Below are 24,340 nucleotides of genomic sequence, written 5' to 3'. Positions count from 1 at the left end.
GTCATCTGGGAGTCTCAATGACATATGACCGTGTTTGGCGTCGTTTCTTTTGGACCGGTCTTTACCGCTCCGTTTACCGTTACGTCGCCTCCTGTCAGTCTTGTCAGCAAAACAAAAAACCAGCAGCCCTAGCAGCTGGTCTTCAGCCCATTGTAATAACCTCTGAGCCATTCTTTCGGGTTGGTCTTGATCTCCTTGAGCCCTTTCCTCTATCACTTAGTGGGAACAAGTGGACAGCAGTTGCTATGGACTACACCAACCAGTAAGCGATCATGCGGGCTCTCCCTACCATTGCCATATGTTGGGCGTGTTGGTAAACTGAAAGCATATTTAGCGCTAGTGGACAAGGACAGGAGGGAGACGATGTGGGGCCACTGTGCGGCCACCGTGGCCGTGATTTGATCCCACGCCCTCGTGCGACTTGCCGAAGAGCTCAACGCAGGGCAGCCCATATCGAGTATATCGAATCGGCTTATACAACCATGTGTACTAATGCAATTGTGCTGATTGGAAACAAATGACTTTGTTTCCTGCGAAAAACACAACGTAATTATGAATGCAACCAATATTTGCCTTCAAGCGCAAAATTACTCTCATAAATCGAAGCTTTCGGGGTTATTTTTTTCATCACCGGCGTTGAGCGCGTCTGCTGGGCCAGTCCCTCGCAGAGCAAACTGAGACGATCGCTGAGCCTGTGCAATCCGGGCTCGTGTAGATCACTTGGGTAGCGTGGCGGGGGCAACGGCGTTTTGCCGCACTGCCGGGCAGGCACACTTTCGCAATGCTGTGAAATGCGGTCCAGAATACGAACAGTCACATATGGTTGGAGCAAAGCCAACTGAAGCGTCGCACCTCATGCTAGCTTAGCGCTTACTGCTCGTTCCGCTCAGACAGCACAGAGCAGGCAAGCATGGAATGCTAGTGTGCTAGAATGCTGCTAGTGGACCTGTAGCATGCGTGCGCGCAACGCAAATGCCAGCAGCGGGAGGTATAAGGCTGTACTGGCTGCACCGTCAAGCCGATTCAGCGGAGCGTTGACGGTCCATTCTCCTTCGCTTCGTCGTTTCTCCATCCGAATGCACTCCGCTTCTCTATTGGATTGGATTGGAGCAAACTTTAGTTGTGCCTGCTGTTGGGCGCTCGCGCGGCCCGACGGGGGCCTACATCGTCTACGAGGTTGCCGTTACTGGGCGCAGGTCTCCGCTCGCCGTTGCCGGCTCGCTGAGTCTCTGCCTTTCGAGCGCCATCAGGACCTGCTGGACGGCCCAGAGCCGCTTTTGCCGTGAGACGGGCGATAGTCTCGCCGTCTCTTCAATGACTTTTCGTGCTTTTCGATGACCTTGCCTAGGATCCTGATTTTGCCGACCTCGGGGATCACGTTGCCCATTTTGGTTACGATTCTGATTTTTTCGTATTCCCGTTGTCTGGTCTTGCCTCTGCCGTTTTTGGTAGGTGCTAGCATGAGGAGATCCTATTTCCTCGGCGAACATCTCAGTTTAGTGTCTTGCAGTTGGTCTTCTATCGCGTCGACGGCGGCTTGCAGCGCGCCCTCGATGTGGGCGTCGCTGCTGCCGGTCACCCACAGCGTGACATCGTCCACGTAGATGGTGTGCCTGACGTCTTCGATGTCCGCGAGCTTCTCGGCCACTCCGATCATTACCAGGTTGAACAGCATCGGCAAAAACCGCGAACATCCGCGTCTCCAGGATCCCCCAACGCTCGGCACGCGATCGGCGCATGCGTCGTCGAAAGCGGGACAGCACGACAACGCCATCAGTGGTGCCAAAGGTGATCGCGCGACCACAACTTGAGCGTCCGTATAGCTGCCGTCGCACTAAAAAGCTGCTGCTGTTCTTTGCATATGTAACGGTGACCAACCAGTATTTTGGGAAATACCCATGCTGGTGTTCTATTTCGGACATTGTGAAAATTTGCCATATTGTTGAATTTGGTAATGTCGGCACTTTGAGCCAATCAGAGAGATCGCAGAAGCGCTCTGGGCCTCCCTGAATGGCTCCAAATTTCGCCATTACAAAATTTAGCAGTATTGCGGAATATCACAATCTCCAGGATAGTACCCCTGACATAAAACGTTCATTCTCGTGTTCTTTTATTTTGGGCTCGTTGAAAACAATAACCAACACGAGTGGTTTAGTATTGGAATGCAGAGCAGTGTCAGTAGTTTCTAAAGGCGGCGTGTATGTGTTGTATTGCGTATACGAAGGTATTGCGCTTAAACAATTTTTTTGTATTTGTTCTATGTTTTTTTTCCACAGGTCCCGGCTATGGATGCACTGTGAATGTGAACGAAGTGGATCTATCGATCACCCCAAAACGTGTATCCTGTTTCGATGAAGTTCAAGAAAAATTTGAGGACTACACCAAAAGTAATGTCATAACCAAAATTGAGAAGGCACTGAAAAAGTCTTGCGAGGGGTCAGCATCTCACTTCCAGGAAATGTGGCGAAATCGCACGCACATGAACTCCACTAATGTCCCCTAAGCGTTGCAACACGCAAGCTATATACAGGGAGCCGTTCTCCAACAGAGGGGGAAAATATTGATGGATGCACTCATTGCAGGGCAAACATGCGATAATGGCGGATGAACAACACACTACTTCAATCGAAATAAATAACTGCTGATGTGGCGACGACTTGGCATGTAGTGTTACGTTTTCTGGACCATGAGCATCGCTGTAAATATGTGCGAAGAAGCGCTTTAGGTAATAAGAGGTGAAATTGGGGATGCATTCATTTTTAATGCGTTAGCATTATGGGTGTCAAAGTGCAAAAAGAAGTGAGTGAGTGAAATAACTTTATTGGAGGTCCGGCGAGGACGCGAACACGTCGCGCGCCCGGCTTGTTCCACGTCGGGACCGGCAGGTCTTGCCCACCGGCAAGGTCGCGGGCACGCCGGACAGCCAGGATTTGCTTGTCTAGAGCGGGGCTACGCAGAAGCGAGTCCCACCCCTCCTTGGAGTATCTCGACCCGCACTCCCAGTACGTCTGTGAAGTGTGGGAAGGAATGGGAGATCTGGCCGTAGATGTGGCACGAACCACGTCTTCGCATTACACGTGCGCTGCTCTAGCCAATATAGAGCAGCGCACGCGGGATGCGAAGACGTGGGTTCGTGCCCCACCTGCGGCCAGTTGTTCCTTTCGTCCACTTTCACTTCCTACAATTTATCATTTCCTTAATTAGATTAATGAGTACATGTAATTTCCCCTATCCTGTCCTTAGTCACCGTTTGTTGGCTGCCTATGACTAATAAAAATTGAGCCCTTGGTTACCTTTATTGTCGTTCACACACACACACACACACACACACACACACACACACACACACACACACACACACACACACACACACACACACACACACACACACACACACACACACACACACACACACACACACACACACACACACACACACACGTGTGTGTGTGTGTGTGTGTGTGTGTGTGTGTGTGTGTGTGTGTGTGTGTGTGTGTGTGTGTGTGTGTGTGTGTGTGTGTGTGTGTGTGTGTGTGTGTGTGTGTGTGTGTGTAATGGTGGTGGTCTACTACGTAACACCGTCAGTTGCACTTTGCTCCCGCGCGATCGTGCACAATCTCGCTCGAGATCGCGGGATCCAATCCCGGCCGCGGCGGCCGCATTTCGATGGAGGCGTAATGCAAAAACGCCTGTGTGCTTGCGTTGTAGTGCACGTTAAAGAACCCCAGGTGGTCAAAATTAATCTGGAGCCCTCCACTACGGCGTGCTTCATAATCAGAACTGGTTTTGGCACAATAAAACCCCAGACAGTAGAATAATGCACTTCGCTCCGTGATGAGCCAGGGCGTGTGTCGGGTGAGCTGCTGTGCAACACTTTGCAATGTGGTGAACGCGGTTTAATTCATGGATCCGGGACCTCAAATAAGTGCGACGTAATGTTACCGCATCACTATCGCACTTACCGCTAAATCGCCACTGAAATATTTATCTGCTGAATATATCTCGTGCTACTTACGGTTGCATCCTTATTTGACTTATATAGGAAGCCAGAAAACAAGAAAAAGAAAACACGAGCACCACTTAATTTCTCGACCAAACTAGTCGACCGCAATATCTGAGGCTAGTGAGTGCTACAGGAACAATGAAATTAATCAGAATGAGGACTTGGTTAGCGATTTGGCCCCGTCTGTGCGATTAGCCTTGTCGTAACGTTCTTTCTCGTTTTGAAGCCCATCTGCTTGTTCCCGCGGCCATCTGCCTGCTTTCTCGTACAAGGGAACTTAACTCGGTTTGTTTACAGTTACCGTATATGATCCATACAGTAACACAGTAACTGACTCTAGGTTCGTTGAGGTTGTAGCACCCCCTCTCATCGGATATCAAGTGAAGCTCACCTTATGCAAACGAAAAAAAAATAGCTGATCAGTCCTGCCGTGTATGTGTGTCGGTTGTTGTTCTTTCTTTCCTGTTTTGTTTCTTCGCGCTCTAAAAGCTCTTTGCTGTGTAGGAAGCGTTCCGCACGATGGATATATGGCAGATTGTCGTGAAACAATGCTAAACTATGTTCTGCCCTATGGTTTAGAAATCACAAGTCGGAGCTGAAACTCTTCATGGTTGAATTCTCTAGCCCTTATGTGATCAGGGCGCACCTACAAGGATGCCTTTAGGCTTCGAGAATGATTCTGGCGCACTCGTACTTTTGTGGACGTCAATGAGCGATTTGCCCACCTCGAGACGCGAGTTCCCATGAGCAAACGAGAGTTGGAACAGTCAGAATTGTTTGTGCGTACCGTAGGTGCCTTTCTGGACATCGTCATAGACCACCATGTTGTCATATTTGCCATATTGTCACTTGTGATTCGCTCACAGAGCTGCCACCGCGTCTTTGATTGACTGAAAACGTGAACGTGGAGAAATTTCACAACATAGTATAATTGGAATGTATATAATGGTACCCCATGTATTTGTATTTAGGTGCACCCTTAGGTGTGTTTTTTGTGTCTAACTCAACGCCTTACATCCATATAAAAGGATGTCGGAGTGAAATGATCCCCACACATGAATGGGCGATTTTTTGGTATTTCACCCATTCCCCATTGGGTGTTTGCAAAAATTCACACTACGTCTTCTTTTTACAGCGATACCTGCGACGCGGCCGAGGGTGCTAAGAATCTCTGGGTCCGGACAAACCGCCAATGGAAACTGAACCTGGCAACGTTCAACACGCCTACCCTATATAGTGAGGCTAGCTTAGCAGGGCTATTTCAAGAATTATCAGGTATTGCCTGGGATATTATTGGCCTTAGTCAGGTGAGAAGAACTGCTGAGGCTTATACAGGGCTGGCTAACTGCCACGTCCTCGGTTACAGAGGTCTTCCAGATAGGAGAGAATTCGGAGTAGGATTTCTAGTCCATAAGAACATAGCGGGCAACATTCATGAATTCTACAGCATTAATGAGAGGGTAGCAGTCGTCGTAATAAAACTGAATACGAGGTATAGAATGAAGGTAGTATTGAAGTATTATAGACCCATTACCTTGCTTATAGTTTTGTATAAAATACTCACCAAGGTAATTTATAATAGAACCAGGGCAACACTTGACTTCAGTCAGCCAAGAGAACAGGCTGCCTTCAAGAAGGGATATTCTACGATGAATCATATCCTTGTCATCAACCAGGTAATAGAGAAATCTGCGGAGTACAATCAACCTCTCTATATGGCTTTCATAGATTATGAAAAAGCATTTGATTCAGTAGAGATACCAGTGGTCATAGAGGCATTACGCAACCAAGGAGTACAGGATGCATACGTGAATACATTGGCAAATATCTACAAGGATTGCACAGCAACCTTGGTTCTCCACAAGAAAAGTAGAAAGTTACCTATCAAGAAAGCATTCAGACAAGGAGACACAATCTCTCCAATGCTATTCACTGCATGCTTAGAAGTATTCAAGCTCTCAGACTGGGAAGGCTTAGGAGTGAGAATCAATGGCGAATATCTCAGCAACCTTCGGTTTGCAGATGACAGTGTCCTATTCAGCTACAGTGGGCACGAATTACAGCAAATGATTGAGGACCTTAACCGAGAAAGTGTAAGAGTGGGGTTGAAGATATTATGCAGAAGACAAAGGTAATGTTCAATAGCCTGGCAAGAGAACAAGAATTCAGGATCGCCAGTCAGCCTCTAGAGTCTGTAAAGGAGTACGTTTATCTAGGTCAATTACTCGCAGGGGACCCTGATCATGAGAAAGAAATTTACAGAAGAATAAAATTGGGTTGGAGTGCATACGGCAGGCATTGCCAAATCCTGACTGGGAGCTTACCACTGTCGTTGAAAAGAAAAGTGTACAGTCATTGCATTCTACTGGTGCTAACATATGGGGCAGAAACTTGGAGGATAACAAAGAAGCTCGAGAACAAGTGAAGGACCTGTAGTGAAGCGTTGGAACTCTGAAGTGGGTCGCCCGGTACAGCGCCTTGAAGTGGGTCGCCCATAACGGATACGGCGGCTCCAGTGTCTATAAGGGCAGATGCGCGAACACCGTCTACAAACACGTCTATTATGTTCGATGGTCTCTGCTGAGGGCTTTCACAGTTCGATAGCGTCGCAGCCCTTGCCTCTTGGACTGCGACGACTAGTTTTCTCGATCTCGTGCGACCCGACGTGGCCGCATCGGCGACAATGAGCGACGTCGTGCAGACGGCGAACGGCGGGTAGAAGGAGCTGGGCGTAACGTCGGTGACACAGGCGGCGGTGGTTCGTAATTAGGGCGGCTGCACTGGCTCATGACGAGTGATGCGACTCGAGGGGACTGCACGCGATTGCAGAAATGTGCAACATGGCCGGCGAAACCACACGCAAAGCATATGGGACGGTTGTCGGAAGTGCGCCAACGGTTTACCGGAGAGGGTCCAACCCATGGCTCAGGACGCGATGGACGTAGCGGCTGCTGATATGGCTGCACGGTGGGCTGCAGACGGAGCCTATAGTGACATCGGCATACGTAGGCGGCACAACCGCTTCGAACGAATGAGGTCCAGCGACGGCTAACTAAACGCAGCAGCCGCAGAGATTGGTTGGGCTGGCCTGGCGACAACTTGAGCGTAGCTAAGTGGCGCCGGTGCCGGAGGGCGCTGATGATATTCGGGCATGATTTCGGCGATTTCCTGTTCAATCACTCGGCGGAGGGGAGGCGGGAGTGTGGTTGATGGCTGTTCCACATGCTGCAGGTGAGCAAAGGGCAGCAGAGAGAGATGGCGTGCAATTTCTTCGCACACAAATGTCTTCATTTCTGCCAGCAAGGTGGTGTGGCCAAAAACGGTTGACAGGCCAGCGAGATCTGCGTCCTGGGCTGGCGGCCGACGGGTCAACGGCCGCTGCCGACGTAGCTCCTCATAACTCTGGCACAGAGTTATTATCACTACCACCGGATTCAAACGGTACTTTTGGCGGGAAATGTACCAGTACGTGCAGAAAATTGTTCGCTCCTGCCTCGATTGTCAGCGCCGGAAATCTTCGCCAAACCTCTCGCCAGCAGGTCTACAACCTTTACCTTGTCCTAACCGGCCGTTTAGGCGCATTGGCATCGATTTATACGGACCTCTTCCTCTGACGTCGGCTGGTAACCTCTGCGCCATCGTCGCTATTGACCATCTCACGCGATACGCCGAAACTGCCGCTCTTCCAGCAGCTACAGCACGAGATGTTGCCTCCTTCCTGCTCCACCGATTCATACTGCGTCACGGTCCACCCCAGGATCTACTCGGCGATCGAGGCCGTGTCTTCTTGTCGGAAGTCGTCTAAGCTTTTCTCAAAGAGTGTCACGTCGTTCACCGCAAAAATACTGCTTACCACCCACAGACAAATGGTCTCACAGAGCGATTTAACCGCACGCTCTGTGACATGCTCTCAATGTATATCGCCGCCGACCACACAAATTGGGATGCCATTCTGCCCTTCGTCACTTACGCCTACAATACCGCCCCTCAGAGTACTACTGGCTTCTCACCGTTCTTCTTATTGTACGGCTGCCACCCGTCGCACACGATCGACACGATCCTTCCATACAGGCCAGACACGTCTGAGTATACGCCTATATCTGCCACAGCCAGACATGCTGAAGAGTGTCGCGACTTTTCCCGGACCTTTACTGCAAATGAACAAGAGCGGCAGAAGAGCATTCGCAGCGACACCACCACTTCTGCGCCCACGTTTTTCCCTGGGGCGCTCGTCTGGCTCTCAGTCCCTAGCACCGCAACTGGACTGTCTTCTAAACTACTGCCCAAATACGAAGGCCCCTACCGTGTCGTCGAACGCACGTCCCGTGTAAATTACCTTATCTCACACACGCGTTGTCAACGGGAACAGCGTAGTCGGCGACTGCAGTGCCGCCGCTACGTTCGCCACCTACCGTGACAGCTCTGTCAAGGCGCAGCCCCCGGCGGTCGCTTCACTGCCCTATTCTAGTACGCTGTAACTAGAGTGTACTAGACAATGGTCGAGTGGGCCGGACGGTGCTCTCCCGCTGAGGCGCCGCGTGTGAAAAAATTATGCGAGGGCGCTGCGAGCGAACTGGATTGGGGCGGAGACGCGCTCCGCGGCATATTCAACGTACTTTCGCTGCGGGCGCCGAGGCCGATTGCGCATAGTACGCTCTTAAAATTGTGCTTTATTTCAACTGAAAAATTATGTTTACACCATTTTGCCAAACATATATATTTTTGGCATGGATTATACGACGCAACGTCTTCAATTTTGCTGTCGTTGTCAAGCGCCTCGTCTGTTAGCGAGCGCGCGTTCGCTACGCGGACACTGGTGGACGCCCAGTTTTTCTTGCAGAACTACAGCAGAACGGCTGTGCAGTAATTTTTTTTGTGTGTTTTAGTTGCTTTGGTGCGCCCATGACTCTTGGAGGCCGGTACCAAATGTAGTTTTAGCCAAGTGAACTGCTGTTTTTACCAGTGTCTTCTAAAAGTAACTGGTATCTCTGCAACATAAAGCTACGTAAGAACATTTTATTATTGATATCGTGTCATTTTACGCGCGCTTCTTGTTTGTGGATATTGATCAGGGACAATGATCGAAGAAAACAATATTAGAGTGAAATAAACCAGGTTTATTAACTGCGTCGCGCGAAGAATGGCGAATGTACTTCCTTAAATCAAAGGGTACATAGACTTATATATTCACGATATATGTGTAAGTACCGGAAAAAATAACAAATATTCTAAATGCACTAATTGAAAAAGTGAGAACTCCCGACCGGAATAAGCGCACGTGTTTGCAGTAACAAACACACTTCTTAGTGAATACTGCACATAAAACTCTCATTCGCAGAAATTATATTCATAGCACGCAAAACCATCTTATATATATATAAGATGGTTATATATATATATATATATATATATAAGATAATATACGCAAGCGTTATTTATATACTGTACGACGCCGAATAGTCGTTTCCGTTCGAATGTAACGCACAACAGAACCATTGAAGTCTCAAAGGTGAGTGACCGATGCAAGTGAGGACTGTTCCGAATGATTGTGCAGCCGGGGAGTCGTGGCTGTTGCGCAGAGGCGCAGTTCATGGGAGAATTAACGCACGGGTGTTAACAAGTCCTGCTTAACAAGTTCCTAGCTGTTATTCAATATAAACGCCCCCGTTTGGGGGCAGCCTGTAAATCTGCTAACTTGATTCAGGTAAGGAAAATTTTTTTGACAGTCTCACCATGTTTGCGACCCATTAAAACTGGGTGCCCCATGTGGTACTACACTTATCTTCAACGAACGCAACAGATCTGCACATATATCTACGTGTATGTGAGGTATGCCGTTCCTTTGTTTCATGATGGTCGTTATGATAGTGCACCGGATAACTGAAAGCAGCCGTTTATATTATACAAGCTGCTGAGTTGAGCGGTCATACATTTGGGAACGGCATTACATTTATGTATGAAATATAGGATAAGCGTAACATGTTTTTCTCGGAAATAAGACTCGAGAATAATTTACAACTATTTTGTATACACCCCTATAAAAAAGCCGAAGAACGCAGCCACATGCTTTTCTCTCTCTTTTTTAATTTAAATAAATTCTTGGGTCTACGTGGTAAAACCTCGATATGATTATGAGGTTTAGTTTTCACCACCTGGGCTTCTTTAACGCGCACCTAAATATAGAAGTACAGAGTGTTTTTTTTTTTCCATTTCGCTCCCCTCCAATTCCGCAACCTGGGACGGTATTCTGTAAGAGTCCAATCAGCGACAGCCGAAATGGGCAGTCCACTAATTGGACTCTTACAGAATACCGCCCCTGGATTGAACCTGCAATTTCCATGGAGGTTAGCAGCCCAACGCCGTATCCACTATATATATCGACTAATTAGGCTACCGCGCCAGCTTTCTTTCTTTCCTTCTTTTTTTCTTTTTTTTTTTGAGTATTGACAGGGAAAAAAATCCACGCACGGCTTATATACGGCCAAAGATGAGCCCATAGAATGACTAACTAAAAACTGTTTTCGGCGCTCGAGGTCCTACCGCAACAAATGACCCCGTACCAATTACTCCGCATTCTGTTACGCGAGGAAGGCGGAAACTTGAATGGAATGTTGCGCTGCAGTTTACTCTTTTTTTATCTATAACAATGCTTCCCGTAAATCTGAGTACAAGGCGCCGGATGGGGCAGATATGCTGTATACTTGTTTGAAGCGGCAAGCAGGAAGGTTACATGTGTTTCTCCGTCTGCGTTTCGCAAGACCTACTGATTGAAAACTATATGCGCAACAATACGCACGTGAGATACATGCTGCTTGAAGAACGAGAAAAATATTTGTTCTAAAATGGGAACCGTACAATAACATAGTAGAATGAAAGCCGACACTGTGGCCGCAATGCACGCGCAGCACCGAGCGGCCTTAAAAAATAAAAATAAAGAAGAGAAAGCAAGGAATTATTAAGGCGTAAATACATGTCATATGCAAGTATGAACAGTATTTGAGCGGTCTGAACGGAAAAAATCAGCGCGCGAAGTAGTACAAATGACCCTGCCGAGCTGTATCGCCAGCAGTTTCCAACGGCGCGACCTTGATGCGGCCCAATCCACTTCGATCGCAGCGCCGCCACAGTATTTTTCCACATCGGGCGCCTCACTGCAAAGCATGCGCTGCCCCAGCCGCTCGTCCAACTCGACCGTATTCTAGTACACTCTAACCGTGACGAACCGAGTCGCCGGAGAATCCAGGCCCGTGGTGTGACGTCACACAGAGGGCGCGGCGAGAGCCCAACAGCAGCAGCGGTGACCGCGCGGCGACCGCGACGGGCCGAGTTGCTGGAGAGAGAGAGAAATAATTTTATTTTGTCCAAATTGTGGTTAGAGGAGGGGGTAATGACTAGAAGCCTCCCCCGTCCCCCCTTTAGACGGCGGCCGGCAGCCCCTGAGCCGCGGCGGCGTCTTCAGCCATTTGGACTACTCTCGCTTGAACATCCGGGTCCGAGCTGAGCAACACAGCCTCCCATTGCTCCTCATTTCTTATTATTAAACTGGGCTGTTGAGGTTTTGAACAGTTATTGTTATATTGTTTCTTTGGGCATGCCCAGATTATGTGTTGAAGATCTGCTCGGTTGTTGCAATGCTTACATATGTCTGTGTATAAGTGACTGAAGGCAATGGGGTTGGGAAAAGTGTTGGTTTGTATTAGCCGCCAAGCCACTGATTGCCACTTGTTTAATGAACAATGTGCTGCCGGATATCTAGCCCTGGCTAGTCTGTAATGATCAATGATTTCCCTAAAGGAAACCAGCCTATCTCTGCCCGACCGGCGGATTGCGAATGCGTCCGTGTTGGTGTAGAATCGAGGGCCATGATGGGACGTCAGAGCGCGGCCATGGCTCAAAGTGCGGCATCGGCGAAGAGGCGAAAAGCGGGCGTAATGTACGCTACAAAAGACTACCGACTCGGCTTTTGATATTAGTTTATTTCTGAGCCCCTGCTGCCGAGACTACGCACTTCGGAGGAGCGAAGTGAGTTTGGCGAACGCACTTGCCAGCGAGTGCGCTTTGCAGCAAGTGTCACTACGCGTGCCCGAGTGACAGCGTGCGAATGACACTCGGGGCGAAGTGCACTCGCTCAAAGTACACTTAAGTTGTCCCGTGTGACAGGGGTATACTTGTCCCTAAGAAGATGGCAGTGACCGATGTCGTATCAAGTGTGTGCCGAGTCTGAGAAATCATCGAAGTCTGCTGGCTTTTTTCTTTTTTTTTTCTTTTTTTTTCTTTTGTTTGGGGGGGGGGGGGGGGTAGGCGTCATTCATAAGGTCGGTGTCAGGTTCAAGGGGTGTTTAGGAGTAAAAACGTTTTTCTGAAATGCTGCTCCGAAAGATCCTGAGCGTGCGTCACTGCTGCGTCAATGCTACGAAACGGCGTGCGCCATGTGCCCACGTAGTCGTCCAGCTGGAATCTAGTAATAACACACACTGCATGTCAAGGCTGACAACAGGAATACGAGATATGAGGATGCTCTGCAGAAAAGAAGAATATACAGGAGCGCTTTTACCAAATGCGAACCCCCATGTGGGCTTGAATTGTTTTGACTGCAAATGACCTTATCATGATTAATGACGTAGTCACTTGTCAAAAAACATTTTTTAGAACGTACACCGTATTATCTGAAAATATTGACGTCAATGTATGACTTCGAATGATCGCAGTAAACATAACGAATTCATTTCGTTTGAAACTAATTAAGTAAGCTATACATTTATAAGGTGAAACATATGCTGAGTAACTCATTGTACTTCATCCTTATGCGAGCCAACAGGGACACCACTACGCCAAATTCAACTCTGTAAACCCGGAGAACAAGTCGAATGGTGAGCAATATCCAACCATATCTCGTTTAGTTTCCCTAAATTTTTATGCCATGTAGCAATACTTACTTATGATTCGAGTATCTTGCGCACAATAGTTACATAACGTTGCTGTAGGCGTATTAGCAAAGCTTTCACTTTGAAATATAAAAAAGGCAGCCAGTGAGATCTCTATAATGTGCTGACCTGTCGGGAGATTTGAATCAAAGCCACATTTATTTGCCATCTGCGCGTCAACTGCCGCGTGCAGAAACTACGTTGTCACTAGCTCAGGTGTGTATTTATGTTGTCTACAGTACTCCGATATTGTCCAGCTACAGTTAAAATAATTTTTTTTCAATACATCTGTTTCCGATCAAGTTAGTGATTTATATGCGACAATGAACACTTAACACGAGAGAAACGTGTGTCTTTGGGAAATTTTAATGACAAGTTCAATTCATTACAGATGAAGATGAACCTGTTCTACATTCTCGCTCTTAATTTGGCATTAGGTAAGAAGTTCTCCTTGGTCTACTAAGGAAGGTCAAGTTGTCTATGTGCAACAATCGTAATTTGCAACATTTCAGTGAGCCATAAATAGTTGAAAGTATTCTAATGCAGTCATTAGCATTGGCGCGTTGCCACACACCAATTCCATTGGGTTCGTTTCCACACTAGGTATTTTGTAACAGAGTTTATCAATGGCAAACAGTGTTTAAGGTTAGCTTTACGAGATGCCATTGAGGCGCTGCGCTCTTGGCGCATGAAAGTCAGTGACAACGCCAGGGCGTATATCTGCACATTTGCTTTGTTACTTACAGCCTTTTGCGATTAGGTTTACAGAGGAAACTCAAGTTTTGTATTTATGATATTCGGTCCTTTTATACGTGGTCTGTAAACATAAAATTATGAGTCCCTCAACGAATACCGTATTGCGTGACCAATGGTAAGCAAGACAGCTGCAACCATTGTTATATTGTATCCTATAAGTCTTCGATGAAAGTCTCGAAGAATATATAGTACCATATTCCTGAGCACAAGTTGCGAGCTTCCTTCCTATTGCAACGAGGCAGTTCATGAACTCCCATCTATATATCTTCGTTGCACCCCTGCTGCACTCAATAAGATCCATGCTCAACAACTTCATCTGGTTTCTGTATAGCAATGTTACACGAAAGATATGCTGCATTCGAGCAGGGGCCCATATTTCTTTTTCAGAATCCAGCAACTATGCTTACGTGGCCACTAAACTCGCAAGCAAAGATAATGCATAGTGTAACCGTATTAACTGTATATTGAAAAGTTGTTGCATTGAGCATCACATGGCTCGGAGAGTGCTAGCGCGACTACTAAAATCAAGAAGCAAAAAAAAAAAAATGCTGAGATGGAAAGCATCTCGTGCGCTCAATATTTGCTTCGTAAAGCTAAAAAAGGAATATACTACTACATAACTTAGCATTTACAAGCTTGCCACATAAGACAAGACAGCGCAGAAAGATATACAAGAAATATGATGACAACACGTGAAGCAAAAACATGGACCTCCGTGCCGTGCTTGCTTAGAAAGTTAGTACTGTAACCAGTGTATTGATATCGTAGTGCCCGTACTTTTTCATTTTTCCGATATACCTTTGACCTCAGACTAGCACACAATGCTTTATGACTAGACCATTTTTGGTGCCGTCTAACAGCTCCATACTTCTGCGATCAGAAGTGATTTCATGCTTCACTTGACGAGGAGCACTCAATGGGGCGCTATATTGGGTAAGCCTCTCCAAAAATCCATGGAGCACCCTCTGGCACACGGGAAGCATACTGAGATGAAGCAGCATACTGCGCTTGTTTGGGCCGATGGTAGAAACAAAGTTGGGACACTGAACTGCTTTTTTAGGTTTCCAGAATCTGCAAACAAGTCGTAAGGGAAGCACACACACTATGAGGAAGAACTTTTGCTTCACAGAGCTTTTTAGAGAAGGCTGCTCTCATCGAGCCTCCAGTGTACTGGCTGCAGGTCTTCTCAAAGACTCTTGTTGCGAAGACGCCATTGATCGTGCAAAGTTCAAAGCTCCATGTTCCACCATTGCTTAAGCTATTCCTACATTTCGACCCAATTGGTGACTTTTGTTTGATCTAGCGACACATCAGCATTTGAATAACTGGTTGCATTGGCCCAATCCCGTGTAGATCTTTCATTTTGCATAGGAAAAACATCGTGGACACTCGAATTTATGAACTTAATGTACATTATGATTTAAGAGCGGAAAAGAGAATCCGCGCTTTCTATGAAGAACACGTTCTCATAGGTGACTGATGAATGTTTACAATAAATATTAGCGTACAGAGCCTCGAGTAATGCAATCGTTGTCACGGCTTCTACTTTATTCGTATTATTTATTTATTTATTTATTTATTTATTTATTTATTTATTTATTTATTTATTTATTTATTTATTTATTTATTTTCACATACTGCAACCCCTGGTGCGTCTATGGCAGGAGTAGATAATACAATACAAGGCAAAAAAAAAAAGAAATACAACAGGCAACAAAGAAGGAAAGTTAAGCGCAATGTTGGGGGAGCACAGACAAGAATTCATTTAATGGGAGAGAACGGTTGGTTCCTAGTAGCGAAGTCCAAGTTTCAATTGTTTGAGGGAAAAAGCTATACTTAAAAGTATTAGTGCGCGCAAAAAAGTATGTAATGTTAAGCGGGCGATGTCTCCTACTAGAAGAGAATTTTGCAAATATGATATATTCATTAGTGGAGAGGCGACAAGACGAGTGAATAATGCCGTGAAAAATTTTTAAAGAATTATGTGTCGCTGTTTCGGCCAGAGATGTTAGGTTGAGTTAGGACATGACTGATGATTGTGAGAACTGGTGGTCGTTACGTCGGTAGATAAATCTAATGGCTTTCCTTTGGACGGCCTCAACTCCGTCTATTTCGTACTGCTTGTAGGGATTCCAGGTGGGACTACCATACTCAAGTATAGGGTGAACAATAGTTTTCTAAACAGTAATTTAGTGTCGCGCGGAGAATTAGACAGCGTGCGACGTAAATAACCGAATTTTTGTAGAGCTTTAGTCGTAAGGGAATCAATGTGCTTTGACCAGGACAGGTTAGTGGTGAATGTGAGACGAATATATTTATCTTCAGAAACGCGTTGAATTAAATTATCATTAAATTCGTAGCTGGAAAAGAACAGGCTAGCTTTATTAGAGAAGGACATAAGCGCCTTCTTATGGTAGTTAATATTCATTTGCCATGTTTTGCATTTGGAAAAAAAGTTGTCGCAGTTTCACCTGAAAGGCGAAGCATCAATTGCGATGGCAAATTTGTAGAGAGCTATACGGAGTAATGATATTAGCTTTATCAGCTGTATAAACTTGGACATGCAGCAGCACCGGCAACAAGCAGAACTGTTGTCCGGACGGCCGTCGGCGTTTGTGCCCGCGTTCGCTCAAAATGCGTGCGGCGTTGGTGACTGTTGCCGGAGCCTCTGATGTAAATAGGCACTTGGTGCCGCAGCTAAACGTCGCCTCCCTTCCCCCCTCCCCCCCGGCCTCTCGCGCGTCGGAAGAAGGCGCGTTTGCTCTACATATATGGTGATTGTAAAGGAGGAAAGAGACGCCTACTTCTGCAGCCCCGTTGGCGCTGAGCCGTGCTCCCTCAAGGGCTGCAGAAGATAGCGCCAACCTTTCCTTTCCCTCAAGAACCACTTATCATCAGCCCTTAAGCGAGCACCGGCGCAGAACGCGCGTTTGATCAGCCCTTAAGCGAGCACGGCGCAGAACGCGCGTTTGTTCTCCGCCGTGGTAGGTAAGTGGTTCTTGAGGGAAAGGGAAAGGTTGGCGCTATCTTCTGCAGCCCTTGAGGGAGCACGGCTCAGCGCCAAAGTTCACTCCCCGTGAAAGCGCGCGCCCCTCGCACCCTTTCACTCGCACATACAGCGTTCGGCGCGCGGCGACGATTTCATCTCCATTGATGTCATACGGAACCTCACGGTGACGGCGACGGCGACGACGACGGCGACGCCGACGGCCGAAATCTGCTTTTGAGTGTCCATATAATTGCTATCGCAATAAAAATGCCAGGCCTGCGCGGCACACGCAACACAGTCGCAGCGTAAGCTAGACGAGCGTTTCGACAGTACTACCTACTAATTTGAGTGAATGCGTCAGGAACGCGCTTGGAACGGCGTCGCGCGTGCAAGCCGACGCGTTCCCTCGCTAGGGAGCCTACAACGGCGTTGCATGTAGGCTCCCTATTCCTAGCCGATGGCTAGCGCCCTTCGTCCCAGCCAAGCGGCCGACAATGCAACTACGGCTGTCACATTCGCTCCCGTTGCAACACGCCCGACGCGGCCTGCTTGGGACGCCGTCGCGCGTGCAAGCGGACGCATTCATTCGCCGATGGCTAGCGCCTTTCCCGCTCTTGGATAGCAAGCGCTTGCGTGGCTCAGGTTTTATAAAAAGTTGCACTAAGGCCATCCGTACCTGGCGATGGACCTTTTTACAAGAAAAAGGTTTTTATTTACCTTGGGGAGCACACTGCCTTATATGTAAACAACTGGAAACAATCGATCACGTTTTTTTTTTTTTTTTGCATTGTTGGGAAGGGGTTTATTTTTGGGACGTTCTTCAAAGAACACTACAGAAAGAATCGCCCTTAAATTCATTAGGTATTAGATTTTTAACTGTAGAAAATGAGGACGGACTGCCTTTGGACCTCATTATGCTAATGGGCCTGCACTGTTTATGGCGGGCTCGAATGGCAGGTTTTTTTTTGTGAGCCTGACCGAAGGCCTGCGCGACTACTTTTCCGGGAGGGTGTTTCCAAATTCATCGATGTAATTAAAGATCAGGAATGCCCCCCGGATTGGCTGACGAGGATTGAGCCCCTCGCAACTTTAAAAGAATTTTAGACCTGACATAACAGTGCCAGCCAAAATGTCGCTGACCGCACAATATGGATGCATGCAACTTTGAAAGTATGTGTATATGTATAATTATGTACTGTTTTCTTTGGCAAAAATTGTTGCAATTGTTGTCCACAAAGTGCAAGTTCCGGCAATAAAGAAAAAAAAAAGCTTGCGTGCCTCAGTGGCAGAGTATCCGCCCCCCACGCAGCGGGCCTTGGTTCGATCCCGGCGGAGAGCGGGTACTTCTTTTTTTCGCATGCGATATCGGCTACGGGGCGGCGGCGGCGGCATCATCGCGACCTGGAACGGCTATTGGAATGAGCCCATAACAGCTTACGCTGTAAAAACTCTATCCAGTTCACTAATCGGGGGTTGTTAAGAATGGCATTTAATTTGGGCAGTAGTTTTGAGTGAAGTACGGTATCGAAAGCTTTGGAAAAATCTATGAATATAGCGTCGATTTGAAATCCCTTATACAGGTTAGAAGCTATGTCATGCGTGAACTCGACATGTTGTGTTATTGTGCTAAATCTGCGTCTGAATCCATGCTGTACATTAGAGAGAATTTTATTTGACTCAAGGAATTCCATAATGTGTTTGTATATTATATGCTCTAGTATTTTGCATGAATATGATGTTAAAGACATGGGCCGGTAGTTGGAAAGATGTTGCTTACTACCGGACGTCTGTAACGGAAGCACCTTAGCCATCTTCCATGATGAAGGTACTATGCCGGAAGTTAGTGATTTATTGAAGATAAGAGTAAGAAAGCGCGAAGTCCATAAGGCATACCGAACGAGAAACAAATTCGGAATTCCATCAGGCCCTTCACTTTTCTTTGTATCAAGATTTAGTATGAGGTTTAAGACACCTTCTGTGCTAAGATATCATTAATAGGGTAAGTTGGATGAATGTTCGAAAAAGGAGGAACAATATCATTATCGCAAGTAAAAACGGACTTAAAGTATGCGTTGAAGGCGTTGGAGATAATAATGAATCACTAGTCGTTTCGTTGTTCACACATAAAGATGTACAAGAGCTGTCACGAGGAAAAATGGAACGGCAGAACTTATGCGGCTTACTTTTCAACAGAAGCGGCAGCTGCACGCTATAAAAAAAGTCTTTAGCTGATTTGGTTTTTGTACGAAGATCCTCCTTCACCTTAGCAAACCTAGCAATGTGTACGGGGTTATGGGAGTCCTTCAATCGTCTAAGCATGCGAACACGACGTGAAAGAGGTAGTATATCTCTGTTCATCCAAGGAATTTTAGTATTTCTCTTTTTTTATTAGAATGCAGTGTTCAATACATGACAATACTTTCAAAATGTGTCACGAGAACATTCACGTCACTTGATATACTGAGTGTTGCAAAAGTGTCGAAGCCATCAGCCAATCCATCTAGAATAGAGGTGTCGTCAGCGTGATTGAAATCGCGAAATGTAGTGAGAACGAAGGATGGTTTAGGAACAACGCACGGAAGGGAAACAAAAACAGCCTTATGATAAGAAATGCCTTCTACCACATCACAAGTGTAATCATTCGCGGCAAGGTTCGAGCTAAGAAAGACCAAGTCCAAAAGAGCTTTCTGCCTGGTAGGCTCGCAAACGGTCTGAGTAAGCCCCAAATTCAGGCTAATATTTAGAAGCTCTTTATCGAAAGTGGCATCATGACCACACGTCGATTGAGAGGGCCAATGAATGCCCGGTGCGTTGAAATCACCAGGACAGATAAAGTTGGAGAGGACCTAGGTTGTGCATGAACGTTTCGATTGCTTGAAGCGAGTCCACCGTTGTTTCCGGAGGGGGGGGGGGGGGGGGGGCGATAGAAAGCGCTGATTACAAAATGCATTTTTTTTCAAGTAAAGTTTGCACCAGGCCGAATCCGTAAGTGAATTCCGAGTCAAAAATGCCATTGTGTAGCCACGTTTCCGTGATGGCAACAACGTGAGGACAGTACGAGTGAATAAGAGGCAAGAAGGCCGGAAATTTATTGGCGATACTTCAAGCATTAATATGAAGTAAACGAAGGCAATCAAGCGATGTGGAAGCTGGTCAAAGATGCGATGATGGTGATACATGCAGTATGGCTGCTGGCATCGGCACGGTTGGTAACTGAAGGCACAGATGAGGAGCGAAAAGAATTACTGGAAGATTTCACCATTGAGTTAGACGCCTGATCCCAGTGATGGCGAATTTTATTAATAAAGACATGATCATAGCGCATTTTTACAACAATACCTTTGTCGCGAAATGAACCGAAGGCCTCCCAGAGCTTTCTGCGAACAGATCTCACATTTGAAGACAGGTCATCGGTGAAGCCCAGATCGGAATTTTCTAGTTTAGAGGCGTTTTTGAAGATATGAAGCTTATCCAGGAAATTTAAGATTTTCCTTATTACCGGGCGCCGCTGGCCTTCCCGAGGCCGACCAATCCTGTGAAACCGCTCAATTGACGGACATTGCATCGTCAGTGTCTCAGAAAAATAGCCGTGAAACATTAGCCAATAATGTTTCGCGAGTTTCGCCAATCAGTTTATCAAAACCATGTAGAACTATATTGTTGCGACGGGACCTGTTTTCTAGTTCATCATTCTTAGAAAGTAGCCGTGTCACGGTTGTCGAAAGCGAAGCCACCTCTGCCTGTAGTTTGGTGCACAGGTCAGGGACCGCAGGGGCGTTATCCGCTGCGGTCTTGCGATTGTCTAAGTCCTCGAGAAGTGCAGAAACAGCCTTGAAGTTGTTTTGACTGAGACAAGCTTCCAATTCACCATTTTGCGTGACAAGCTTGTGGCTGTTAATAGCAGAATTTTATTTTGCACGTCATCAGACACAGAGCCAGAGGCCGAGAATGAAGATTCAAGAGTAGCTAGACGGCTTTCAAAGGGCTTGAAACGGAAGTCAACGGATGTCTTAAGATTAGCAATATCTTGTGCAATTCGGTTCTGGCCAGCGAGGAGCTATGAAAACATATCACTAACGTTGTGAGGGTCAGCAACCGCTGCTAGCGACCTATCGAGGGTAGGGGTCGATCCAGACTTTAAGTTTAGCTCTGTGTTGGCTTGAGGGTTACTTCTAGGAGGCCCTGGGTTCGCCTCAACATCACCGCTCAACAAAATGCTACTAACAAGATGCACAAGCTGTGCTAAAATGTACGCAGAAATGGAACTACAGCCTTGTGGACAAGGCATAAGCAACAAAAAGGGGTCGTCAGATCGAGTGCAGTAAGCATTATTAAAGTGACATACCTACACAAAGAGCAGAATTCGTCTTAGCATAGTTGCGGCGTTGCTGTCGCCTTGCCCACTGAAGAAAGGAGCCAGCGGTGCTCCTCTTATAGCCGCAGGTACTGACGTCACAGCGTTGGATACCAATAGGATTGGACAGTCCGTGATTACGTAGTCGAACGGAAATAAGTTGAAATCGGCGACGGTCGGGCTACGACTATCTTCAATGTAGAAGACAGGGCAGACCAGGCACGGGCGAGATGAATCTTGTAACCATTGTTCCGGAATCGACGACGCATCCTGGACCACCGGAGGGGGGCTCGCAGTAGCAAGGAACCCGAAGAGAAACTGCACAAGGAGCATAATTCGTCTTAGTACGGTTGCGGCGTTGCTGTCGCCTTGCCCACCTACAGTATATCGCATTCAAAAGCATGGATCAACACAAGGTGGCCCTTTTTCGCAGTCTACTATACGTGCTTGAAATAAGCACGCTGTATAATATATTACCAGCGTGATAGAAGTTTTACTGTCAACCTCATGAGATTCAAATGTGGTGGCAGAGAAGAACGTTTGGTCGATAAATATAGTATTTTCTTGCATTTCTAGGGAAAAACAAGTTGCGTTGGTTCTGTGCTCTGCATAATTGAGACAACAGCATCCAAAATCATTTACACCATTCATACCCTTACCAATGTGCCATGACTGAAAAAAAACTTGCTTTGCTTCATTTAAATGTATTTATAAGGACGCTGGTACCTTTTGGAGGCACTGGCTTCTTCCCTTCTCACGCGTTGTTAAAAAATACTTCTTAAATTATAAAGCGAAACTCCACTGTTGTGTATATGCTACGTCTTTTTGTTTTTTTACTCCATGCAGGGCGAGCACTTCCAGACGACGGCAAGGACTTTGAACTACAGAGGGTTTTTAGAGACCATTTAATTCGTTCTATACCACTGGAAGATTTTTCGTTATATTTTAAACAGTATAAACTATTTCAGTTCCCATTTTATTTCACAAGTGGCAGCTTCTTTCTTGCTGGCAACAACAGAGAACTGGTTGGGAACTGCAGCACCACGGTTACAGAAAACGAAGACGTGTCGTTTTATTGTGACTTCGACCTCTCAAGAAGCCTCGCGTTATATGCCGTTGAGAAGAAAAATAGGATTTGGAAGTCACAGTACTTCATTGCTGATGCCAACGTCACAAGAGGTAGTCTACATGCATTGGTACGGCTCAACTCGCCTAGTAATGCCTGTAAGTACGAATGTTTTGTTTGAATGCATAATTTAGTTTATGACTTTTCCTGTAATCTGTTTGATAGTTGCAACAGCCTAAAAAACGCAGTCATAGTGAGGTAACTATGGATGGATGGATGAATAACTTTATTAGTGTCCTTTAGGGCGCGTGCTAGCGCGCAGCGGGCCGCTCCCACGTCGGGACAGAAAGGCCGAGCCTCTCCGCCGCGTCGCGGGCCCGTTGGACAGCCCATAACTGTTCTTCGAGGTTGGGGCTGCCTAGAACCGCATCCCAACGTGAAGAACTGTTGCTTTCATCGCCGCGTAACGCGGGACACCGCCAGAGCATGTGAGGTAAGCTCGCTAAGTCAATGCATAGTGCACATGTGTTTGTTGTCTGAATTTCGGGGTACATTTTGTGAAGAAGTAGGGGGTTTGGGTATGCCCCCGTCTGTAGAAGCCTTAGTGTTAAAGCCTGAGGTCTATTGAGTTTACAATGCGGGAGGGGGTAGATCCTGCGAGCCAAGTAAAAATGCTTAGTAATTTCGTTGTACGAGAGAGGAGAGTCCCGATAGTCAGTACCCCCAACGTCATGCTGCCCGGTGGTACTCGTAGCTACGCGGTTGATAATTCCTCGCGCAGCATTGTGTGCCGACTCATTGAGGTTGGGTGGGGCACCCTCGATCTGTCCCATGTGGGCTGGAAACCAGATCACTGTGTGTGGCTTGATCTGCTTGCTTCCTAGTATCCCTAGGGCCAGCTCGGATATGGTTCCTTTGGCAAATGCCCGAACGGCTGATCTCGAGTCACTGTAGATTGATGTCCTCTTGTCGTCCAATAAGGCCATCGCTATTGCAGCCTGCTCTGCGGTCTCAGAGGACGTCGTCCGAATCGAGATTGCGTTCGTTACTTTACTTTCATGGTCTACGCTAACCGCAGCGAAGGCCTGTCCGTCGGCGTAGCGAGCTGCGTCTACAAAACTGTTCTCCGAAGCCCGTTCCCGAGCCTTTTCCAGGAGGGCCTTCGCGCGCGCCCGACGTCTTCCCACGTTGTGTTCCGGATGGACGTTTCGTGGGATCGGGGCGACAGTGATGCGGTCCCGCTGCTCTCGAGGGATGCTGCAGAACTTTGTTTTGACTACTGTGGGGAGAACGCCCAGCTCCTGCAGGATGTGTCTTCCAGCTTGTGTGGTAGATAGCCTGACGAACTGGGCCCTCTCCTGCGCTTCCGCCAATTCCTCGAGCGTGTTATGCATGCCGAGTTGAAGTAAGCTTTCCGTGTGTGTGTATATGGGGAGGCCGAGGGCTCTCTTGATTGCCTTCCTGATTAATGCGTTCAGCTTATCCCGCTCCGATCTTTGCCAGTTGTGCATGGCCGCGACGTAAGTGAAATGACACATTACGAACGCATGCACCAATCTCACGAGGTTGTCTTCTCCGAGGCCTTGCTGCCGGTTGGCCACTCTTCTTATTAATCTGATGGCATTGTCCGTCTTCTTAGTGAGACGCAGCACTGTCTGGTTGTTAGAGCCACTCGACTCGACCATCATGCCGAGAATCCGGATGGCATCCACCCTCAGAATATAGCCTCCGTCGTTTGTCCGTAGTTTGATGTCGCATTCGGCGAGTGGCTTCCATCCCTTTGGTTTGGGGCCTCTGCGCTTGGGTCGATATAGTAGCAGTTCCGACTTGTGAGGTGAGCACCGAAGGCCCGTGGACTCGAGGTATCTCTCGGTAGCATCAATCGCCTCTTGCAGGGCCGTCTCTACCTGTCCATCACTACCTCCCGTACACCAGATGGTAACGTCGTCTGCGTATATGGTATGACTGATACCGTCGATAGCAGAGAGTTTCCTGGATAGACCAATCATGGCGAGGTTAAAGAGGGTTGGGGATATGACTGCCCCTTGTGGCGTCCCCTTAGACCCCAGCTTGATCATGTCTGAAGTCAGGTCCCCGATCTTTAGGGTGGCTTCTCAGTCTGACAGAAAAGATTCGTGTAGGAATGGAAGTGCTTCCCCAGGTTAAGGCTCGAGATTGTGTCTAAAACGAACGAGTGAAGAATGTTGTCAAAGGCCTTTTCCAGATCGAGACCTAGTACTCTCCGTTC

The 24,340-nt window shown here is 47.2% G+C and overlaps 1 protein-coding gene across 1 annotated transcript in view; it reads left to right on the top strand.

Moving 5' to 3' along the window:
- The first annotated feature begins 12,518 nt into the window (after window positions 1–12,518).
- Window positions 12,519–24,340, top strand: part of LOC119456738 (uncharacterized) — a 25,066-nt gene continuing 13,244 nt past the window's right edge. Inside the window, exons 1-3 of the mRNA XM_037718561.2 lie at window positions 12,519–12,873; window positions 13,319–13,364; window positions 21,873–22,250. Of these exons, the coding sequence (XP_037574489.2) occupies window positions 12,871–12,873; window positions 13,319–13,364; window positions 21,873–22,250 (427 nt within the window). The 5' untranslated portion in view covers window positions 12,519–12,870. The remainder of the gene's footprint in view (window positions 12,874–13,318; window positions 13,365–21,872; window positions 22,251–24,340) is intronic.

The sequence above is a fragment of the Dermacentor silvarum genome, chromosome 6 (assembly GCF_013339745.2).
Source record: "Dermacentor silvarum isolate Dsil-2018 chromosome 6, BIME_Dsil_1.4, whole genome shotgun sequence".
Classification (NCBI taxonomy): Eukaryota; Metazoa; Arthropoda; class Arachnida; order Ixodida; family Ixodidae; genus Dermacentor; species Dermacentor silvarum.
This window is presented reverse-complemented; position numbering and strand designations above follow the sequence as displayed.